The 21195-nt window shown below is 40.2% G+C and overlaps 1 protein-coding gene across 2 annotated transcripts in view; it reads left to right on the forward strand.

The window, feature by feature from the left end:
- PNPLA4 (patatin like domain 4, phospholipase and triacylglycerol lipase) overlaps positions 1-20109 on the forward strand; it is a 34724-nt gene extending 14615 nt beyond the window's left edge. For both annotated transcript variants that reach the window (XM_084844241.1, XM_084844240.1), the window contains exons 4-9: positions 6233-6417; positions 8790-8884; positions 9080-9215; positions 12225-12290; positions 15130-15282; positions 17980-20109. In XM_084844241.1, the coding sequence (XP_084700367.1) occupies positions 6233-6417; positions 8790-8884; positions 9080-9215; positions 12225-12290; positions 15130-15282; positions 17980-18111 (767 nt within the window). In that variant the 3' untranslated portion in view covers positions 18112-20109. The remainder of the gene's footprint in view (positions 1-6232; positions 6418-8789; positions 8885-9079; positions 9216-12224; positions 12291-15129; positions 15283-17979) is intronic.
- Positions 20110-21195: the final 1086 nt, after the last annotated feature.

A 21195-nucleotide genomic window follows, 5' to 3' on the forward strand; every position in this document is an offset into this window, starting at 1 on the left:
TATATTTTAGTCTGCCCAATCATCAGTGTTATCTACAAGCCTTATCTACAAGTACCTTGTCAAAATGTTAAAAGATCTTAGCCAGGGTGCTTCTGGTGTGAATATGGGCTTGCATAATAAGTTCATGTCTTGATTACTCCTGTCCTTTCAATTGTTCTTTGCTAAGTTTGCAATAAAACAGTGACCTGGGTTGCACATAACGCTGAACCATGGTTTAGCGTGATGAGGATGAGTTACAGTGAGCCTTGGAGTGATGTGCTTCCCTCCCTTCCCTCTCCAACGCAGTCACAAAGAGGAGATTAGAAGCTTCCATTTTAGATTAACCACAGTTCAGCATTACATCCAAGCCCTAAACTGTGTTTAATCTTAACTATGGTTAGTGAAAGCAAGCCAGTGTCATAAACTAGGTTTGAAGTTGGCTAGTTCCCGCTAACCATAGTTAAGACTAACTGTAGTTTGGCCAGGTTTGGACATCACGATAAGCTGTGATTAGTGAAATACAAGTGAAAGCTTCCAACCGCCTCTTTGTGGCTGCTTAGGCTTATTCTTGAAAAAAGGTTAAGTGTTACATGTGAATGCAGCCAGTTTTATGAGTCTATGACCTAGACCTGTGTCATCAAATATAAACACACCAGGCATATGCATGCTAATGTATATACTAGAAGAAAAAGCAGATAAAATGTAAGTATTAGAGTGAGTATCCATTATTTGGTAAACGTTGATAATCTTACACATTTTTTTGAATTTTTGGAAATGCATAACATTTGACTGGAATTGTTAATGATCACACATTAATGTTATGTGTGATTACTAACATTTGCACACAAATGGTAGCCAAATTTCAGGCAACATTGTCACATAGTTGTTAGAAATTCTAGAAGCTGTATTCCTAAGTGTACTTATCAGAAAGAATTCCCATTGAATTCAAGTAAATGTCTTTAGAACTGGGCTGCAAAACTAGGTCCCTGTCCCTAGAGAAAACTACTCAACACAGAAGTACCAATTTAACATAATACTTTAAAAATGCCATTGAGTAAACACTTGTTTAGGGTTTTATTTGTTTAAATAAGGCTGCAATCCAGTGCACACTTGTTTGGAACTAGGGATGTATGAAAGTCACTTACCTTTTCACAGGGGTGATTCGCGGTGGAGGGGAGGCGCTCCGCACCTCCCCCCGAAATCCTAACCCGGCTGGCTCCGCTCTGCGGCAACTCTGCGGAGCTGCCGGCCAGGTGCATTCACAGGCGTGTGGAGCCTGCGGACGCAAATGGCGGCGGCTACGGTGGCCGCCATTTGCGTTCATGTTTTTGGCCGTGATAGGCTACGTAAATATTTACGGAGCCTATCACTGCAAAAGACAGGGGCGCAAATGGCGGCCGCTACGCCATTTGCGCCCCTGTTTTTTTACCGTGATAGGCTACGTAAATATTTACATAGCCTATCACGGCCTAAAAGGTGAAGCGAATGGCAGCCACAGATGCGGCCGCCATTCGCAAAGCAGCGCAAACGGCACCAGGTAAGTGCTCCATTTCATGTGCCTTTCGTGGGGTGGGGGGTGGGGGGCTTCGTTCCACCATGGATTTCAGGGGGCCGAATGCACTGGCATTCGGCCTCACTGAAATCCGAGGTGGAATTCTCTGATATCCCTATTTGGAACTAAATTGACTGAACATAGTGATATTTGCAAGTAAATATGCATAGTATTGAGTTACAGTTAGTAAGATCTAGGTAGTATGACATAGATACACATTGTTGTAAGATAGAAAAAAAAATGTGTAGCAAAATAATTATAGATCTGAAAGGAGCCAAAGAGTTGTCCAGTCCTGCTATATATGGCCAACTTCTAGCCACTGTGTCTCCTTCACTACTACTGACTTCCTTCTGTTGCTACCTGTCCACTCCCTCCCCATATCACCACAATGCACTTTCCCTCAGCTATAAAGTGAGGTAACCAGAATAGGCTTAGAATCATAGAGTTGGAAGCAAGAATGGAGGTCATCTAGTGCCAGTGGAAGCTGGTGGCTCCAATGTCAGTGGGGCAGTGAATCTGCTCTGGGTTTCAGTCAGAACCAGTCAGAATTTCTTTAAAGTTCTGACTGGTTCTGACTGAAACCCAGAGCGGATTCACCACCTCACTGACATCGGAGCCACCGGTCTCCACTGTCTAGTGCAACCCCCAGCTTAATATAGGATCTACAGGATGTAATGAGACTGTTCCTGCCAGTTCACCGTCTAGCCTCAGTTTAAATACATCCACTTCCTGAGGCAATCTGTTCCACTGTCAAACAGCTCTTACTGTGTTACAAAGTTTCTGTTAGGTTTAAGCGAAATCGGCTTCCCTGCAATTTGCACCAACTGGTTGTAGTCTTGTCCTGTGGACAGCAGAGAACATGTCTGCTCCATCTTCTGCATTACAGCCCTTCAGATATTTAAAGAGATCTATCATGCCCCCTCTTAATCTTGTTTTCTCTGAGTTAAACATAGCCAGCTTTTTCTACCATTGCAGATAGGACTTGGTTTCCATGTCCCTCACCCCCTCTGGGTATGCTCCAGTTTGTCTATATCCTTCTTAAAATGTGGTACTCATAACTAAACACAATATCCCATGTGCAGCCTGACCAGCACAGAGTTGAGCAATTACTTCTCATTATCCGAACACTATGCTTTTGTTAATGCAGCCTAAGATTGCATTAGTTTTTTTAGCAGCTGCATCACACTGCTGGCTTGCATTCATCTTGTGATCAACTAAGGGTGCAATCCTATGCCACCTATGCTGGCTAGGGCATACTGGGAGTTATATGACTTATTTCTGTCTACAAATGCATAGGATTGTGCCATAAGACACCTAGATCCTTTGCGCATGCATTGCTGCCAAACCAGGTTTCCTCTATCCTATACTTGGGCCTTTGATATTTTTGTACCTGAATGCAGGACTTCACACTTATCTGTGTTGAAATTTCATCTTGTTGGTTTTTTGCTCAGTGTTCCTGCCTGTCAAGATTGTTTCGATTCTTGATTCTTTTTGTGGTGTTCTGGGATGGATGCAGAAACTGCAGCACATTCATTCATGGTAGCAATGGCTTCATATGCTAATCCATTCCGAGGCAGGAGTGTGCATCTAAAAATGTAACGTGTGAATTCGACATTTTTGATAGGACAGGTCTTTGAGGTAAAAACATTGTGTCTATCTAACTATGGTCTGATTATTTAATTTACCCATAAAGTATTCCTTTTATCTTCTTTATTGCATAATAGGCTACAGTCTTGAGTGCAGAGCACATGAAGTTTTAATTCTTTCCTGTGATATATCTGCTTTCTTTTTAAAAATAGGCCTTTCTGGGACTCTCTTTTTTTGTTCTTGTTTCATCCCCCGCCCCGCCCCCGTGTACATAAAATATTCATATTCTTCAATTACTTCTCTCTTACATATCACTTTACTTCCTTGTTACATGGTTAATTTTGTCTGCAGTCTGTCTCTCATTTCTCAAAAAGTGAAGTCTATTAACTTATAATTTATAATTTTTTTAGTTGCTTTTTGCCCTGACTGAATATACTTCTGTTAAATCTGAATACTGAATACATGCTTACAGTTACTGATAATTATAACAATGTAATTAATAGCTGTTATCTGATCTTTTGACTTTCCATCACTCCATACAGAAATAGGTTGGTGGGATGATTTAAGCCAAACTTTCAAGATTTCTTCTTCGTCTTATGCTTAACTAATTGCAGCTTCTTAGTTAACAGAGATACTGGGCAGAATCCAACAGGCAGAATCCAACAGGATTCAGCAGGCTGATTCCCTGCCGCAAACAGTGGGTCCCACCAATTCCGTTACGCAAGTGGGAAACACTGCTTACACAAGGGAGCTTTAGCACTTCCTAGGGGAAGCCCCAAAATGAGGAAAGAATCACAGGAAAGAATTAAAACTTCATGTGATCTGCACTCAAGACTGTAGCCTATTATGCAGAAAAGAAGATAAACATTGTGGAAACGTTTATGTGAGCTCCACTAACCTGCCTCCTTCCAGAAACGAGCATTTTTGCTCATTTTGGGTTGCCCCAGAAGCGCTAAGTCGCTGTTGTACAAGCGGTGGGGACCACTTGTGCAATGGAACTGGTGGGGCGGAAGAGAATTGGCAGGGGCATAAGTACCCCGTTAGATTCTGTCCTAGGTCACCAGAGCCATTGTAGATTAATGGACAGAACAGGGTGTAAAAATAGAAGCCCCCATGTCATGCGTCTGCACCATTTCATATTACAGGTGGAGTAACTGAATGTTTTATGCTTACCCTTGTTGTTGGAGAGTTGTGCAGAGATTGAGCACAAAAGAAGACAGTGAAAATGGATTACATGAGGAGAATGCTACATTTTTAAATGTGTATTATTCTGGTGATTTGGTAATGCAAGCAGCAGGCTCAGCTAGGAAATATAAAGATACACTTAATTAGATTTACATGTCTTTTGAAGACTGTTAAATTCTTTGAGCTAATGATATCTGGAAACTAAGAGAGCAGTGGAAACCATATGCTGTTTCTCCCTCCTCCCCCATTGCCATTTATCTCTGTTGTCTTAATCCCAGTTTCTTGTGTTTCCTTGCTGGTAATTTAAACACATATGAATTAGAGCAGGAATGTTAACCCTATGTTCTCTTTAACAAAATTATGAAATGTCCATCTAGCGCCATCACTAAAATTCACAGAATGAATGTCATGCAAACATAGAAACAATCTGAAATATACTGAAATGGAAGTCTACAATACTCTTGTCCAGACATTTTAGGAAGTTTCAGATTTTTTCAGACTACAGCAATGCTCATTCTGTTGTTTTTGGTTTGTTGGTTTGTTTTTTCAATTATTTATTTAAATCTCTTTGTAACCATCTATCTCATACTATATTATTTTTATGCTAAACTGTCTTGTTTTATGTAGTCTAATCGTGGGTGAAAGTATATATTATGGCAACTCTGGAAATAGCAGATCTTTTCTTGTCCTGGTAAGATTTACTAATGTGAAATGCATGATGTAACATGATTGCTTAGTGAGTTTCCCTGCCACCACTCTACTTAATTGGCTGCCTCATGCAGGGATGGGGGAAAGCATAATGCAGTGATGTCATATCATGCATTTTGTATTGGTAAATATTAACGGGGGGGGGGGGAGAAGGTGCGGGGCTGTCCTCTCCTGCTCTTCTCAATCTCTACTTCCAGCCTGTGACTTCACTTTGATCTGATAAATGTTGGCTTTTTTGGTGCAGACTGTAATGTGTGCATTTCCCCCCTAAATTTAAATACTCAATATAATTTTGTACAAGATGCCAATGCTAGCTTTTTTTTGGATCAAATGAAACATTATCATGCAAATATGGGCCATCAGAAGGAAGTTAACTTTTTCCAAAGAGACTTTCAGAGCAATCTTGTGCATGTTTACTTACAAGTAGGTCCCAATGTTTACATATGGGGCTTATTTCCAGGAAATTGTGTAAAGGATCTCCAATTTATAGTGCAATCCTATGCATTTCTATTCAGAAGGAAGTCCCACTGAGTTCAGTGGTGTTTACTCCCAGGGAAGTGTGTAGACTCCTACTTATTTCTGGGTAAACTCTATTGAACTCAGTGGGACATACCTCTGAGTAGACATATGTAGGATTGCACTGTTAGTTAAGGTCAACATACATATTTAACGGGAACTGTAATTTAACTTGGAACTGTAAGCATTTTAGCTAGTGTCATTATTTCTAAAGGATTTGGAAAATTACCAAAAGTATTGATTCTTTTAAAAAAGATACCTGCTTGAATAAGCAGCTAGACTGTAGGAGATATAGGTTATAATTCGTTTAAGTTTACAGTAGATTAAAATGAACTTTAACAGTACTTTTATATAGATGAAAATAAAGTTATGCTTAGAAAAAATAAAATTATATAACATTTTGTTACTCGACCTTGGGGGAGCTGGGGGTGGCGAAGGCCAACAGGAAGCTCTGGCGTGGTCTGGTCCATGAAGTCACGAAGAGTCGGAAGCGACTGAACGAATAAACAACAAACATTTTGTTAATTTGTACTTCAAAGAACCTCAGACCTAATAAACAAAGGTGTTTTGGGAATCTGAGGTGGCCTGTAATTTTTACAAGTTCAGCGTGTCCTAATGATTCTAAGTTTATGTTATGCATCGGAGTGAGGTGTTTGAAGGGAGGCAGGAATCTTAAATAATCCATTCTAAACTTTCTTTCCACAGCAAAAATGAGACATCTCAACTTGTCATTTGCAGCCTGTGGGTTTCTGGGGATATACCACTTGGGGGCAGCATCTGCTCTTTGCAGACATGGTAAGAAGTTATTGAAGGTTGTGAAGGCCTTTGCCGGAGCTTCTTCAGGATCTTTGATTGCCACTGTTCTTTTAACGGTGCCAGAAAATCTAGAGGTAATTGGAAAAAAGAACATATAATCTTGAAAAGATAGCTGAAATCTACTCGTTTTAGATGATATCGACTAAAGTTGTATCAATAGGACCTACAGCTTGCTACAAAGCACCCATATGTATTTGGCAGCATATTCCAGTTAAAACATTTGGTAGTAATGATGTAGTTTTAGAAAGTATTCTTATGTTTTGCTATACATCTTTTGCATATCTTGTATGTTGCAAGATCCTATGTGAAGAAATGGACAGTGTTGGTTAATGATTTTTTTTAGAGCACCTTATACAATTATTTTTATAATTTTATTCAATTACTTTCTAATGTGTACTGAGAGTATGTGTTTGTGAAGATTTATCATGCAGTTAAAAAAGGAGAATTTGAGGCTGCGACTATAATAAATTCTATCAATCCAGCCTTTAAAATATTTACTATAAAAGTGTTTTACTGAGTGCCAAAGATAAAATTGGCTGGCAGTCATAGCAAGTGTAATTGGCAAAAACCAGCATAGGTACATTCTGCTGGTAAGAAATGGAAACAATAAATAATGATACAATTCTGAATTTTCACTCTCCCTAATTTGTATCTGGAGATAACTAAAGAAGTAAAACTATCTATGGGAAAAATGAGTGACATGAACGTCATCATCACAGCCATGAGAATTAGAACTTGGGATATCCAAAACCTGTCCCTTTATTTCTACAAACGTCCTTGTTTTTCTGCCCCATAGTCTTGCAGTGAGGTGTTTCTCCTGGCAAATTTTTTTTTTATGACTACACAGTTCAAGACAAATGCCACTTTCGTCAAGATGTTATAGAATAATGTAGTTATTTTCTGTTTTTCCCTTTCAGTCGATTCTTTACTGCTACTGGTTCTCATTTAAGCTTAACAGCAAATTTTATATCTGATCAGAATTTATCTGCTGATCCTATCATTTGGCCTTAAAATGTTTTACTACACTTGGTTCCCAGTACCGTTATTTCCCCCATGGCCACTGCCAATCCCCTTGGTCACACCCTCTCAAAAGCTCTTGCGAGTCACTGGTGGGGATTGTTGCTGTTTAACTTTTTTTTCTTAAATTTCCATCATCATGGGTATACCCCATATGTTCTCTGCAGCTGTTTATGCTGATTTTTGCATTTTTATGAGTGTTCATCTTAGTAAATTACATCTAGTCTCTAGCATTAAAAATAACTGAACATGGTCAACCACAGTTTTCTGTGATTTAAATCTGCATGATTCAATATATTAAAGGATTTTCTTTTCTCGTAAAGGATCTGATCATGGTTTCTGTTCAACATCTGCTCTCCTCACTGGTTAGAATTTCATTAATCACAAAATCTTTGGGCAAAATTAAAGAAGAGATTCTTAGTTAAATGGAAATAAAATCAGTGTCATTTAGATTAATCTTATCATGCAAGTCCTAAATGTTCTGGATTTGATAGAAATGACAAAAATTGTCTGGTTATTTCTACTCCGATTTCCAGCTGGTGTACCTATTTAGGGAAAGAGAGGAGGATGAGAAATAAATTTTGTAAAATTTATAAGAAACTGATAGATGAGATATCAGCTGCATTTGGACATTGCAGTAAACCATGGCTTATCATGATGGGAATGAACTGAGCCTTCCCGGGGGCACTTGCACTCCCCGCTCTCCTCTCCTCTTATATGTGCTCCTCATAGCACAGCTATGAGGAGAATTTTGGAAGCTTTTGCTTTCAATAGCTGCAGCTTGTTCTGTCTTCCAATCTTCCAATCCTAGGGAATGTGGGAGCATGCAGGCCTGCTGGGAGGCTAGGCGTCTTTCTGTCATGATAAGCTGTGGCTGGGGTAGGCAACCTGTTGCCCTCCAAATATTTTGGACTACAACTCCCATAAGCACCAGCCAGCTTGGCCAGTGGTCAGGTATTATGGCCGTTGTACTATACAACATCTGGAGTTCACCAGGTGACATGTCTCTCAACTATGGCTCATTGTGACTCATGAATGCAGCCAGTGTGGGCATTTTTTTTTCCTTCAGCAATTTTACCATAGTTAAGATGAGCGCAGATTGAATTTGTACCAGCTACTTCCTACCATAATGGCAGTAATGCAGTAGCTCTGTCACATGTAGCAAGCCTGATGCGTAGGGCTTTCCGTTATCCTTTATGAAAGGGAAAATCTTTGCGTGCATAATAAATAAATGTGTGTTGTGCCTATGTGACCATGTAGGAATGCGATGCATATCCACATTTTTCTGCTGATTCCTCTTTTTCAGGAACATTTAAAGACTACTTAAATCTATTTAACAGATTTATATTAAGCATTTATCTAACTCTGACGAAGCTGTGTTTTCATACATAAGTATAACACTGTAATTTTGGGAAAAAACATTTTTCAGGAATGTACAAAAATTATCTATGAATTTGCAGAAGATACTAGGAAACTATATTTTGGAGCACTGACACCAGGCTATGATGTCATGACAAAGCTTAGGTAGGTCTTTTCACAGTTATACTTTCAAATTTGGCTTCATGCCCGACCCCATATAAATGCTACTGAAGAGATTCTGTGTAGACGGCTTGTTGTAATAACTGTGGGGAAAACACAGCATTCTTTTCCTCCTAAATTATTTAGAAGGTGTTTAATTATTAAGCCTGACTAATGTTTATCATTCCACTTTTTCTGTAGGGGCTGCATTGATTCGATTCTCCCTCCTAATGCTCATGAGATAGCAGAGAATCGCCTGTTTGTATCAGTCACTAGTGCTAAAAATGGAAAAAATCATTTGCTTTCAAATTTTGCCTCTAGGGAGGATCTTGTTAAGGTAGGAGAGCTGCACATCTCCTGTATAAATGAAAATGCATGACTGTCCCCAGGGTCTGTGTGTTTGGGTTTTATTAACAATGGCCTGAGCACTCTTCATTTTATTCACTTGAGTATCTTCATTGCTTTAACAAGGACTGCTGACATATTTTAAGTAAGCACGCTGTTACTTAATACTTCCTAAAATGTTAACAACCGGGCCATATTTTTTCCTAGAATAATAATAACCCTTTCATGATCTAGGAGTGTATATGAGAGATAGAGTAAATAGCAAGGACGATATCCCATGCTGGCTGGGGAATGCTGAGAGTTGTAGGACTTTTTTCTGTCGAAACATGCATAGGATTGTGCCTTAAGTACAGTGGAGGCTGGTGACTCTGATGCCAGTGGGGCTGTGAATCTCTCTGGGTTTCAGCCAGAACCAGTCAGAACTCTAAAGGAAGTATCCAAAGTGCTTAACAGCACTTTGGATAGCTCCTTTAGAGTTCTAACTAAAACCCAGAGTGGATCCACAGTCCCACTGACCACAGAGCCACCAGCCTCCATAACAGGCCCTTTATATCAAATACAATGATAAGCAAAGGCCAAGACAGATCTTGATATGTTAGGAACATAGGAATCTGCCTTATGCCGAGTGAGACCATTGGTCCATCCAACCCAGTATTGTTGTCACTGACTGGCAGCAGCTCTCCAGGGTTTCAGCAGGATCCTTTCCTAGCTCCAATTGGAAATGCCAGGATTGAACCTGAGACCTTCTGCATGCAAGGCATGAGCTCTGCCACTGAGCCACAGCCCCTCCCCCTCTGTTAAATAGAGTAAAATGAAGAGAAGAGTTGGATGTGATTGTCACTCTGGTCTTGTGTGTGGAAACAGGCTTCTACACAGAAAACCAATGCAGATGCACAGCCACATCACAATGATCATCTAGCTCCAATTGAGCTGACTGCACAAATATTTTGATGAAGATGGAAATGTGGACCCCTATCCAAGGCCCCAAGATATTGTGTATGAATAGAGCTGGATTGGGGCCCATATTTATAATCTCAAGTAAGTGCCTAATGATTTGCCCAGATTGGTTGGTGGTAGCTAGTGGGGAGAATTTGAATGGTGAGTAGAGATCAGGTACTTTGGCATAACATTGCTGTGAGGTTCTGGGAGAAAACTAGGCCAGGACTGAGAGATGAAACTTACTCTCACCCAAATCTTGGTCTAGTATTGTCATTGTTCTTTTAAAATATATGTAACTCATTGGTAAGATTTTGAACACTGAAGTGGTGGTTGCTTCTCAGTTCTTCTTGACAGATATGTCATTAAAGACCTGGTTCTCTGCCAAAACCTGTTGACTGACTTCTTAAGTATCAAGCTAGACAACTGAAGTATGTTCCTTGGTTCCTTTTTGTTAAGCCCTTAAGCTGGGATGGAACATGTGCTGTGGTCCAGAACAAATAGAATCTATTCAAGAGAAGAGCCTCTTTAAAGCATCTTAAAATGTACGAGTGCTTTCAAGTATTTTAGGACTGATATTCCATAATTTGCTGAACATCTATTGGGAGATAGAACAGGCAGTGGCTGGTGAAGAAACATATTTATAGCTCTTCTTGATGTGGTTCAGTACACCTTTTTGGAGCGTAGTTTTACTAAAAAGGAGGCTACTTTTCAATTACCAGTGAGTAACTGAGCATTTGATTTAGGACTTAATTTATTTTGTAATGCTAAAAAAACCCACATTTTTAAAATGATTGGGAGGACTCATATGGGACAGGATGTTTGGGGTGCCATTGCTCAAGAACAGAGGCAGACAGTTCTGGTTTGCATTCGAAGAAGAGCTGGCTGTGTCTGCAGCAGAGGGAGAGATGGGACATAGACTCAGCTGAGAGACCAATTCCATTTAGTTCCTCATCTCCCTGAACTGTTTTTATTCAAGCTAGTCATTATAAGAGCCGCTGTATAACTTGAAGAATTGGTGCCTGAGTTTGCTTGTTTTCCTCCTTCCTCCCCACCCCCTTTTCTTTTTATGTCATGTATTTTAGATTGTAAGCTTGTTTGTGGGCAGGGATTTCGTTGTTTGTTGTAGGTTTTTACTGATCTATGCAAGCTGCTCTGCAATCCTTTCTAGATATTATAGAACCAGGTTAAAATGCTTTTAATGACTAAAATAAATAAAGCAAGAAGAACTCTTACTTAGGCCAGCATATTTCAGATGAGACACGACTTTCCAGCTGAAATATAACTAGGAAAGCAAACTCATCCCAGGAAGGGGGCAGAAAGACATGTTTGTAAGCATCACCACAACTAACAGCCTGTGTAATTAATCTGAATATGTTTATTCAGTGGATGACACCCTAGGTAGCCAGAGTTCTAGAGAGAAGGAGGTGCCCTAATATACACATATAATAACACTTTGGAATGGTTCTCATGTAACACTAAACCTTAGTTTAGCATTATGAAAACAAACCTAGGTGAGTCTTCAGTTCATACACTTCCCCACCCTGTTCTCCTCCTGAGTGACTGTGAGAGGGAACACGAAAGCTCTCACTTGTATTTTAGTTGAACTGTAGCTTGACATGAAGCCAAGAAACTGTGGTTAATCTTAACTATAGTTTGTTGAATCAAGCCATACTTGAATAAGCTGGCTTGTTTTAAAAAGCCATAGTTAAGATTAACAACATTTTAGGGCTTGGTTGTAACACTAAACTGTGGATAATTTAAAACAGAAGCAGAAGCTTCTCAGCTCCTCATGGCCACAACAGAGGAGGAGAGGACGGGGGAAACACGCAAGGCCAAGGCTCACCGCAGCTTGCCCTTGTTATGTGAAACCATGGTTTAGTATTACATGTGACCCTTCCCATTGTTTGGCCATTAGAAATATATAAGCAGTATAGACAAACATAGATTGAAACAGAGGTATTATTACTCAACGGGTTTTTAAAACAAAGATTAGTGAAAGCAAACTGGCACTATTAATATATCAAAATATTTATTTAAATTGTTTTTTCTTTTCTTTCTCCAGGCCCTCCTAGCCAGCAGTTTCATTCCCCTGTATGCAGGAATTAATGCAGTGGATTATAAAGGACAGGTCTGTGTGGTTAAACTTTTTCTATGTTATGGGTGTTACAGTTCATGTATACTGTCAAAATCATCTTCTGAACTAGGCTGATCAGATCGAACCGAAGTTAAAGTTCCTATAACTTCAGTGCCTCTGCAGCATGGTGGCCTCGAAAACCCATTTCCCTGTTGTTGTGCTCCAAGAGTTGCCTTGGTCACATGTAAAGGCACCAGTCCTATGGGGTGCCTTGGTAAAACGGTTAACATCCCACCCAGCATGCTGCCTCCTTTGGTGTCTGATGCTGGAATCAATCCCATCATCTAGGTGGCCCATGTGATTGACATTTCTGCAGATTATGATGCAGTGTGGAATATTAGTCATGGGGGTGAGTGTATTTTTTGTTTACTGCCAAACCACAGAAGTAACATGTGAACTGGGACACACAGCTCGCTCATGACAACCTAGGGTTTAAAAAGAACCCGGTTTGTTGTTATGTGCAAACTGGGCCATTGGCTCCTTTGTCTCTAATATGGCACAGAAGAACCATGTGAGATTGCATTCATGGTTAAAGACAAATCTCTCTCCAGGTTTTTTGTATGAAGGGCTTCACGGTGGTTTTTATTTTTCTGTTTGCCATTGATGGGATGCCTCTTTGGTGCCATTAGAACTCTTTGTACCCCTGCAGCTAAAGTGAAACTAATCTCCAAATACTTATAGTACCTATAAACTGGACTTTTGTTGCAACCACACAGGCAGTTCTGGGACTTTATGCTGAATAATGGTCTAAAGGACAAGTAAGACAGTACTTTATTCATTTACCCATACGATTATGCTTTGTGTGGTTCATGAAGCAACACATAGCACTCTAAAACGAATGAGCCCAGAGTTAGATAGATTTAGATACCTGAATTTACTTGTAGATGTGTATTCCATTAAGCTTAATCTTTATGCTTCATGTGCTTCTTTTTAAATGGAGTTTAACTACACACTATTTCACAATATCATTTCTGCTTGTAATATATATGTGAATTACTAGAAATAATGTCTGAAAATGCAACAGCCTCTGAATTATTAAGAAGTACATTTGAGGGTACAGTAAGAAAGTCGAGTAAATGTTTTTTGGGGAGGGAGAATGCCATCCCCTAAGCATTAAGCTATCTGTGTTTGCTGTTTCAACCACAGATAAGGAATGTTAGAGGGTTTCAATCACACCAGGCTGTCTCTCCTTCCTTGAGCTCATGCTCTTCTGCCTCAACTGAGTCCCAGAGAAATACTCAGTGGTAGCCACTCTCCTGGCCCATGGATGCTCACAATCCCTTCCCAGAAGCCCATGAGGTGGTCCCCTCTTGCAAGAGCAGAAAATGTATCCTGTCATCAGAGCAACAATGCCACCACCCTTCTCACCTGTTGTGACTGGAGACCCCAGATGTGTCCCCATTATCTGGCAACCTTACCTCTCTGGTTCTACCACAGCAGTCAGAGCTTTGGCCTCATAAGAACAAAAGAAGAACTGTGCTGGATCAAATCGGGGGTCCATCTAGTCCAGCATTCTGGGCACACAGTGGCCAACTTTCTGCCTGTGGGAAGCCCACAAGTAGGGCATGAGTGTAATAGCATCCTCCCGCTTATGTTCCCCAGCAAGTGGTATACAGAGGCATGCTGCCCCTGATACTGGAGGTAATCTATAACCATCATGACTAGTAGCCATGGATAGTCTTCTCCTCCATGAATTTGTCTAATCGCCCTTTAAATCCATCCAAATGGGTGTCCATCACTACATCCTTGTGGTAGTGACATCCATAGTTTACCTATGTGCTTTGTGAAGAGGTACTTCCTTCTGACTGTCCTGAATCTCCCCCCAGTCAGCTTCATGGGATGATCCTGGGTTCTAGTGTCATAAGAGAGGGAGACCTTTTTCCCCAATGGAAATATCTCATCCTCTGGGTTTAGATGTTTAAACCTAAAGGACAATGCTTTTTCTCATTCCTTTCTTGAAATGTTGTGTTTGATTGTAGAGATGTCGAGAAGCCACAAGATTTAAATGAGAAAAGGTGCATTCGGGAGTTAAGCAACCTGGCTTCATTTTTGTGACTTCCATAGTAGGATATTCTGCCATTCTCTATAGCTCATGAAAATGAAATGGGTGGGGAATAGACTCTTGCCTGTCTTGTTTATATACTACTCCAGTTAAGAATATTAATTGATCCTTAAAGTCAGAATAATGATAAAAGCAATATAGATGGAGTCACCTCTGAACTTCGACCTCTGTTTTTGGACTTGTTTCTCAGTTCTAATTCATGCTCACTCAGGAATTCAATTATCTTCCTGAACTCATTATGCTTTATTGGTCCCAACATGCACTGCTGGCAACCAACTCATAAAGCTTTGTCACCCTCCGATAGGCTCCAATGAACATATGTATATCTTGTACCACTCTTTAGATAATACACTTTGAGGGGCACCTTAAGTGTTGTGAGGTTGAGAGAATTAAGAATGAAATATGACCGGTCAGGAAATCCAGGATGTCTGGCACAAGGATATCTTGTTCTGTTTTGTGAACTGCCCAGAGAGCTTTAGCTATTGGTCAGTATAGCAGTGAAGTAAGTAAATAAATAAGAGGACTAAAGTTGCAAGGCATCTGTTACAAAAAGGAACAGTTGAACATGTAGCAAAAGACTGTCTCTCATTAGCATCCCAAAAGGGGATTTGTAACAGGAAATTACAAACAGCACCCAGGCAGTTTTGAATAAACTATTGTCCATATCTGTGTACTGGGACAGCAGATTTGCAGAAGACATGTGAAGGTAGAATAACAAAGCAGGTTAAATACTGACAGAATGTAACCAGGTCCAGTTTTATTTTCTATTAGAAATGGGTTGACGGTGGCTTAACCAATGGCCTCCCTATCTTGCCAGTTGGCAGAACTGTGACTGTTTCTCCATTTTGTGGTCGACTTGACATCTGTCCACAAGATAAAGGACGCATGAATGTCTACGCTAGAGTGGCTAAACAAGACTTAATGGTGAGTTAAGCAAGTGAGATGATGTGCGCCATAGCTTCAGAATATTTTTTTTTTCTGTTTAGGGAAGCATTTGTGCTAAAATCTGGATATGATGATCTTGCAGTCCCTTGTGTATATTTCTGGGCCTTTTGCTTTTCTTTAAAACTTTGCCCAGTTCAACCTCACCTTACCCCAATGTGAAGCTAGGATAATTAAATTAAGTCACTCGGCTGAAGGCATGAGGAAGATGCAAGGATTAAACAATTTCATTAAGAAAAATAAAACCTGTGCTTCTGGGAAAGTTTGATACTTTTCTTATTGTCGTGCATCTTCAGGATTGGGTAAGCTGTCAATTTAAAATAAACAGATGGCAAAACAAAAATACTTTAAGCTTGTTGATGTTTAAGGGCTTGTTGATGATTTGTGGATGATGCCAAAGTAGTGTCATTGCATCAACTCTTTTATCAGGGCTTGATTGCCTGACTTAACTGCTGTATAGCAGCAGCTTTAAGTGAGACACAGTGTGGTGTAGCAGTTAAGAGTACTGGACAAGGAGCAACCTTGGTTCAATCCTTGCCCACTGACCAAGCTCACTGACGACCCTGGCCCAGTTACTATCTCCCAGCCTAACCTACCTCATAGGGTTGTTGTGAGTATAAAATGAGTGGTGGTGAACCAGAGGAAGGATGGGATATAAATGGACTATTTATAATGGCTATTTGTGACAGCATGGAGAAAACGTCTTCCAACACTTGCACCTGAACAGCCTGCTATGTGGAAATGGAGGAACAGTTACTTTAAAGTAGCTTCAGAGGCAAGAAAAAGTTATTATGAATTATGTGCCTCTTCTAAAAGTCCTTAATATTTGATGCTTCAGAGGTGCATCACGCTTGTGGTAGCCTTTTATTTGGGATGCGTAAATGATTGGGGATAGGTAAATCTGTCTATTTCAATTTGCATATTTTTATCCATAACTCTATTCTGTTCCATTTCCTCAATCTGTGATTAAATTTTTAAATCATTTCAAAAGAGTATTTCAATGAGGTAAAATACATTAAGGGAACAATCCTATGCATGTTTAGACAGAAAAAGGTCCTACAACTCCCAGCATTCCCCAGCCAGCATGGCTAGCTGGGGAATTCTGGGAGTTGTAGGCCTTTTTTTCTGTCTAAACATGCATAGGATTGCACCTTAAATATGCATTTAAATGTATATTTTTTCCCCAAACAACATTGCAATTTTTGGAGAAGTACAAAATCCAGTAGATAGCTGACTTCCTATCTGCATATTAGTCCAAGAGGTGCAGATCAGCTCATTTTGTATAAGAATGGATACAGAGGTTGTGATTGGTCCAAGGCCACTCAGTGAGCTTCATGTTGAGTGGCAATTTGAACCCGGGTCTCCCCAGTCCTAGTCCAACACTTGAACCACTACACCACAGTGGTGTACAGTGAGTGAACAGCTTGCTATATAGCCAACCCTGAACCTGGGCAATGTTGTGGGAGGTCTGATCCTGATTAAGCCTCCTTTGCGAGATCTCTTTACTTAGAAGGGAGCAGAACCACTAACTGATAAAAGTGTGTGTGTGGTGGGGGTAGGCGGGGGAATTAAAATTAGGCAACCTAATTTTCTCACCAGTTCTGGGCTACCTTTAAGCACTTTAGAGCTCTGACCCCTTCACAACCTAAGAGTAGGGGATAGGGAAATTAATGACAACAGAGTAAGCATTTTTATTCTGATTCCAATTTTAATTACCAGCAATCTGAAGAACTCTTTTAGCTTAGAAGGGGCCCTTTGAAAATGTATTGCATCTTGGAATGGAAGGTTTTAGGGCCCATAATCTCATACCTCCTCCCAGTAGAGGCTGGTGGCTCCTATTTCAGTGCGGCTGTGAATCCGCTCTGGGTTTCAGTGAGAACTCTCAAGGAGCTATCCAAAGTGCTGAACCCTGTCCCCCAAATGGGTTCAGTACCTTGGATAGCTCATTTGGAGTTCTGACTGAAGCCCAGAGCGGATTCACAGCGCCACTGAAATAGGAACCACTTGCCTCCTCCCATCCCTAATTTTGCTTCCTTTCTGCCATATGGCACAAGCCAAGGCAATTGCTTTCTGTCACCCTAAATACTGAGAGTTCATGATTAGTGCTCTCTCTCCCCCCCCACACACACACACCTTTGATCTTCTAGATTTCAGGTTATGGGGGGCAGTTAAGTCAATATCTGAAGTGTCCAGTAGTTACGCAGAAACCATCCCTGTCTGCCTGGGTGGCTTTGTTATATTGTGAATGGTGTTCCACTATTAGAGAATATGATGGGATAAGCGCATGTCCAATGCCCAGATCAACTTGGAAGAATAGCAGGATAGAAATGTGACAGATAATAAGAAGTGCTGGATACCAGACAGAGGGTTGGATCTCACTGGGGACTTGCATGCCCACCCGCCCCCACCGGCCCCAGTCCACACATGTCCACTATGTAGTGCTTCCAGAGGCAAGCCCCCAAATGAGCAAAAAAGCTCATTTCTGGAAGGGGTAGGTCACCAGGACGATGAGTGCGCGTGGACCGGGGCCCAGTGGGGCTGGCTGTTCATGCAAGGCTCCAATTGGATCTAACCCATAGTCACTTGAAGCCTCAGTATATTACCTAAAAAAAAAAGCTCACTGAAACAAAGAGAGAAAAATATCGTGATCTCTCCATTTGTCTTGTTTATCGGTTCCAGTTGTCCACAGCCAATTTTGTAAGGCTTCATCAGGCTCTGTTTCCACCAAGCCACGAGAAAATGGAATTGCTATACCAAGATGGATATGACGATGCCATACATTTTTTACTGAAGGAAAACTGGTTTGAATAGATTATCTGTGTCGAAAATTAACAAAGTCTGATGGCTGTCAGAGCAAAGCTACAAACAACCTGCAGAGTCCAAGGGATTGCTGTCACAATTTCTGTTTATCTAAAATGAATGCCATAGGAGTTGCATCTGTCGCTGTCAAACAAGTGTTTATATATAGGTATGTTGGATGGAATTTGTAAAGAGGTTCAAATGCACTGGAATTGTACTTGTTTAGTCAGAGGATCTGCTTTTAAAGCTGATTAAACCAATATAAATCAAAGGGGTTTTTTGTGTACTGTATGAGTCTAGTACAATATAGAATAATAATTCCAGAAATGCTGAAATATGATTTGCTGGCATTAATTACATTTGAGATATATGTTCAGACTATGGCCCGAAAATATGCACTGTTCGCAGAGAGTTGCATATTCACATTCTTTCGCAAGTAATCCTATTTATGCATGCCCATTAATTGACTTATTCATTTTGTTTTTTAAGTCTGTCCCCACTCCCTCCCCCTGCCCAGTGTACTTTCAAGCATGAACTCTAATTACAAAGAGACTGTGGGAGACAAAACAGCTCAATTGCATATCTTTTAATTGTTATGCATATGTGTTTCGCCATTAGTACATCTTGTTCTTCAAATAAATTGCACAACTTTTTACATTTTGATTTGCATAGTATAGTGTTCCAAAATGCTCACTCTTGCTTTCTGTCATGTAAAATTCATTGCAAAAAAAGAAAAACAGGGCAATCGCATTTACTGATACTTTGGGCCAATTCTTGTGTTATACCAGTGGAATGGATCCGATCCAGAATACAAACCACAGCAGATCCTAACCATGCACGAAGCAAGATGTGTAAATCAGCCCTTGCTCACAAAATGCCCCCAGAGGAGGGAATTTGCTGATGTGGTCACAACGGCCAAAATTCTAGAGGCAGCCATTTCGCCGAAAAGGCTTTCCATGCAGTTGGAACCCACAAGTTTCTAGTAGTAACTGTGCTGCCAGTATAACATAAGAACAAGATTTAGTCTGCTCAGATTCTATATTAAAGCATCAATTTACTAGATTATTAATACTTTGAATAAATGTTTATTTTATTTCAAATCTCTTGCAATCTTTTCCGTTATTTATTCAGTTACTGTTATTTCCCCTGAGTAGCTTGGACCCAAAAGATACAATCCAAAGATGCCGTATGTAAGCACAGAGGAGAACCCTGTACGCAGCCAGGGCCTCATTCACTGCTGAGTGTGTAGAAATCCTTATTGCTCGAGCAACAAAACACTGTTGAAAAGCAGCTTTTCTCTTCTTCAATGGGAAGAGCTGCAAATGAAGTTCGGGAGGTGTAATGTGGTCTCCATATACATATATTACTACTTTATGTTGAGTTATAGTCAAGGGTATTAGACAAACGTTTTCTGTGTAAGTATTTCTCTGCACATGAGGCTTATTCTAGGAATGAGACGGTTTCCCTTGTTCTCTTCCTTTAATCTTCCTGTTGTTTGCTTTGCTGTGTGTTCTGCTCCACCTGAATGCTGGTATAACAAGAATTTGTAAAACTAATTCCAGAATTGGTGCATGTGCAAGCCTTAGTTTTTCGATCCTTTAGTCCATTCACATTTTTCCCTCTTCTCCATTACCGATGTGCATTGACAGAAATAAAGCACACATAGAATCTTACTGCAGTCCTATATATGAATGCATCAAGATGCATTTGTGTGGTTTTATTAATTGCTCCCCTATGAACTGATAAAAACATCACACAAAAGTCTCTGTACATATGGTTTTTATTTTATTTAAGATATTGTAATGCCGCTTTTCAGGACTAAAGGGTTCTCTCAGAGCAGCTTATAGTCAGGAATAGTATCATCAGTTTGGCTTTCTGTAGTGTTTTATCAATGAAAACAAGAGCACGTGTGCACTTGTAAAACTCTGCAGAAAGTGTCTTCATGCAGTTATCCATATAATCATAGCAAGATTGATAAAACATTGCCAAAAAAAAAAAAAAGTGATACGATATATGTGCATTGGTAATTATGGGGAAGAACTGAGCCTAAATTTTTCCAGTGAGAAAATCAACTCCAATATCTGAGTCCAGGAACAGGCAAAAAGAGCCCCCCCAAACCCGTTGCAACATTTTGCCAAATCCTACATTGGAACTTGTCTTTAAAAACATGTTTTACCGGTTTTAACGTGGGGTTTTATTCTTTTATCTTTGCTGTTCACTGCTTCAAAATCTTTTGATGTGGAGCAGTATATAAATACTGTAAATAAATAAAATAAATGAATGTGTTATGTTTGGAGATGTAACTTGCTTGCTAGCAGTGGTACCTCCCCCCCCCCCGCCACCCCCCTCCATTCCTCTTAAAACACTGGTTTGTTGCAGCTGCGAGTGGTGATGAAGTTGCCATCAACAACGGCCATTTCCCCTTATAGTGCTCTTCTGGAAACATGTAGAATTGTTCCTAGGACATGTGTGTCTATGTGTGTGTGGCTGTGTGTGTGTGTGTCCCAAACCCCTGATCATTTTGGTTGCCCCTTTTCTGGCTCTATTCTGTCCTTTTTGAAATAGGACTACTAGCACTGTACTCCATATTCCAAGTGGGAGCACACAAACGATTGTCTGAAAAGAACTTGGTTTGTTATAGAGGGAAAACTTATGAAATGGACCTACTGAGGCATGGTAATGGTGATATGTATAAAATGAAGAAAATTTGTGTCAAATCATCAGTAATGCCTTAGATTGCTTTGTTCTTCCAGATTTTTGCTACGTAGGTGACAATTCCTCAGTTTCTAAAGAATGGACCTAATATGGCCAGTCAAGATTTCAGTGTGAAACATTCTTTTTAAGCTGCTTGCCCTTTTTATATAGGGCTGTAAAGAGTCAGATCAAGAATTTGACCTGATATTCAATAGGTAGATAACAGTGTAAGAAAATCATTGAAGGTGTGCATTCTCACTGACCTCTATTACTGACAAGGTGACAGCTACAGTCTGAAGCAATATTCTTCCAAGACTAGGATATTAGTTCCAAGAGGGAACTGCATGGAAATCTTTATGCATGGAACACTCTGATCATTCAGTGTCACACTGAATGCAGACT

The sequence above is a fragment of the Heloderma suspectum genome, chromosome 3, assembly GCF_057233095.1.
Source record: "Heloderma suspectum isolate Gila_16-S chromosome 3, 16-S_ref, whole genome shotgun sequence".
NCBI lineage: Eukaryota > Metazoa > Chordata > Lepidosauria > Squamata > Helodermatidae > Heloderma > Heloderma suspectum.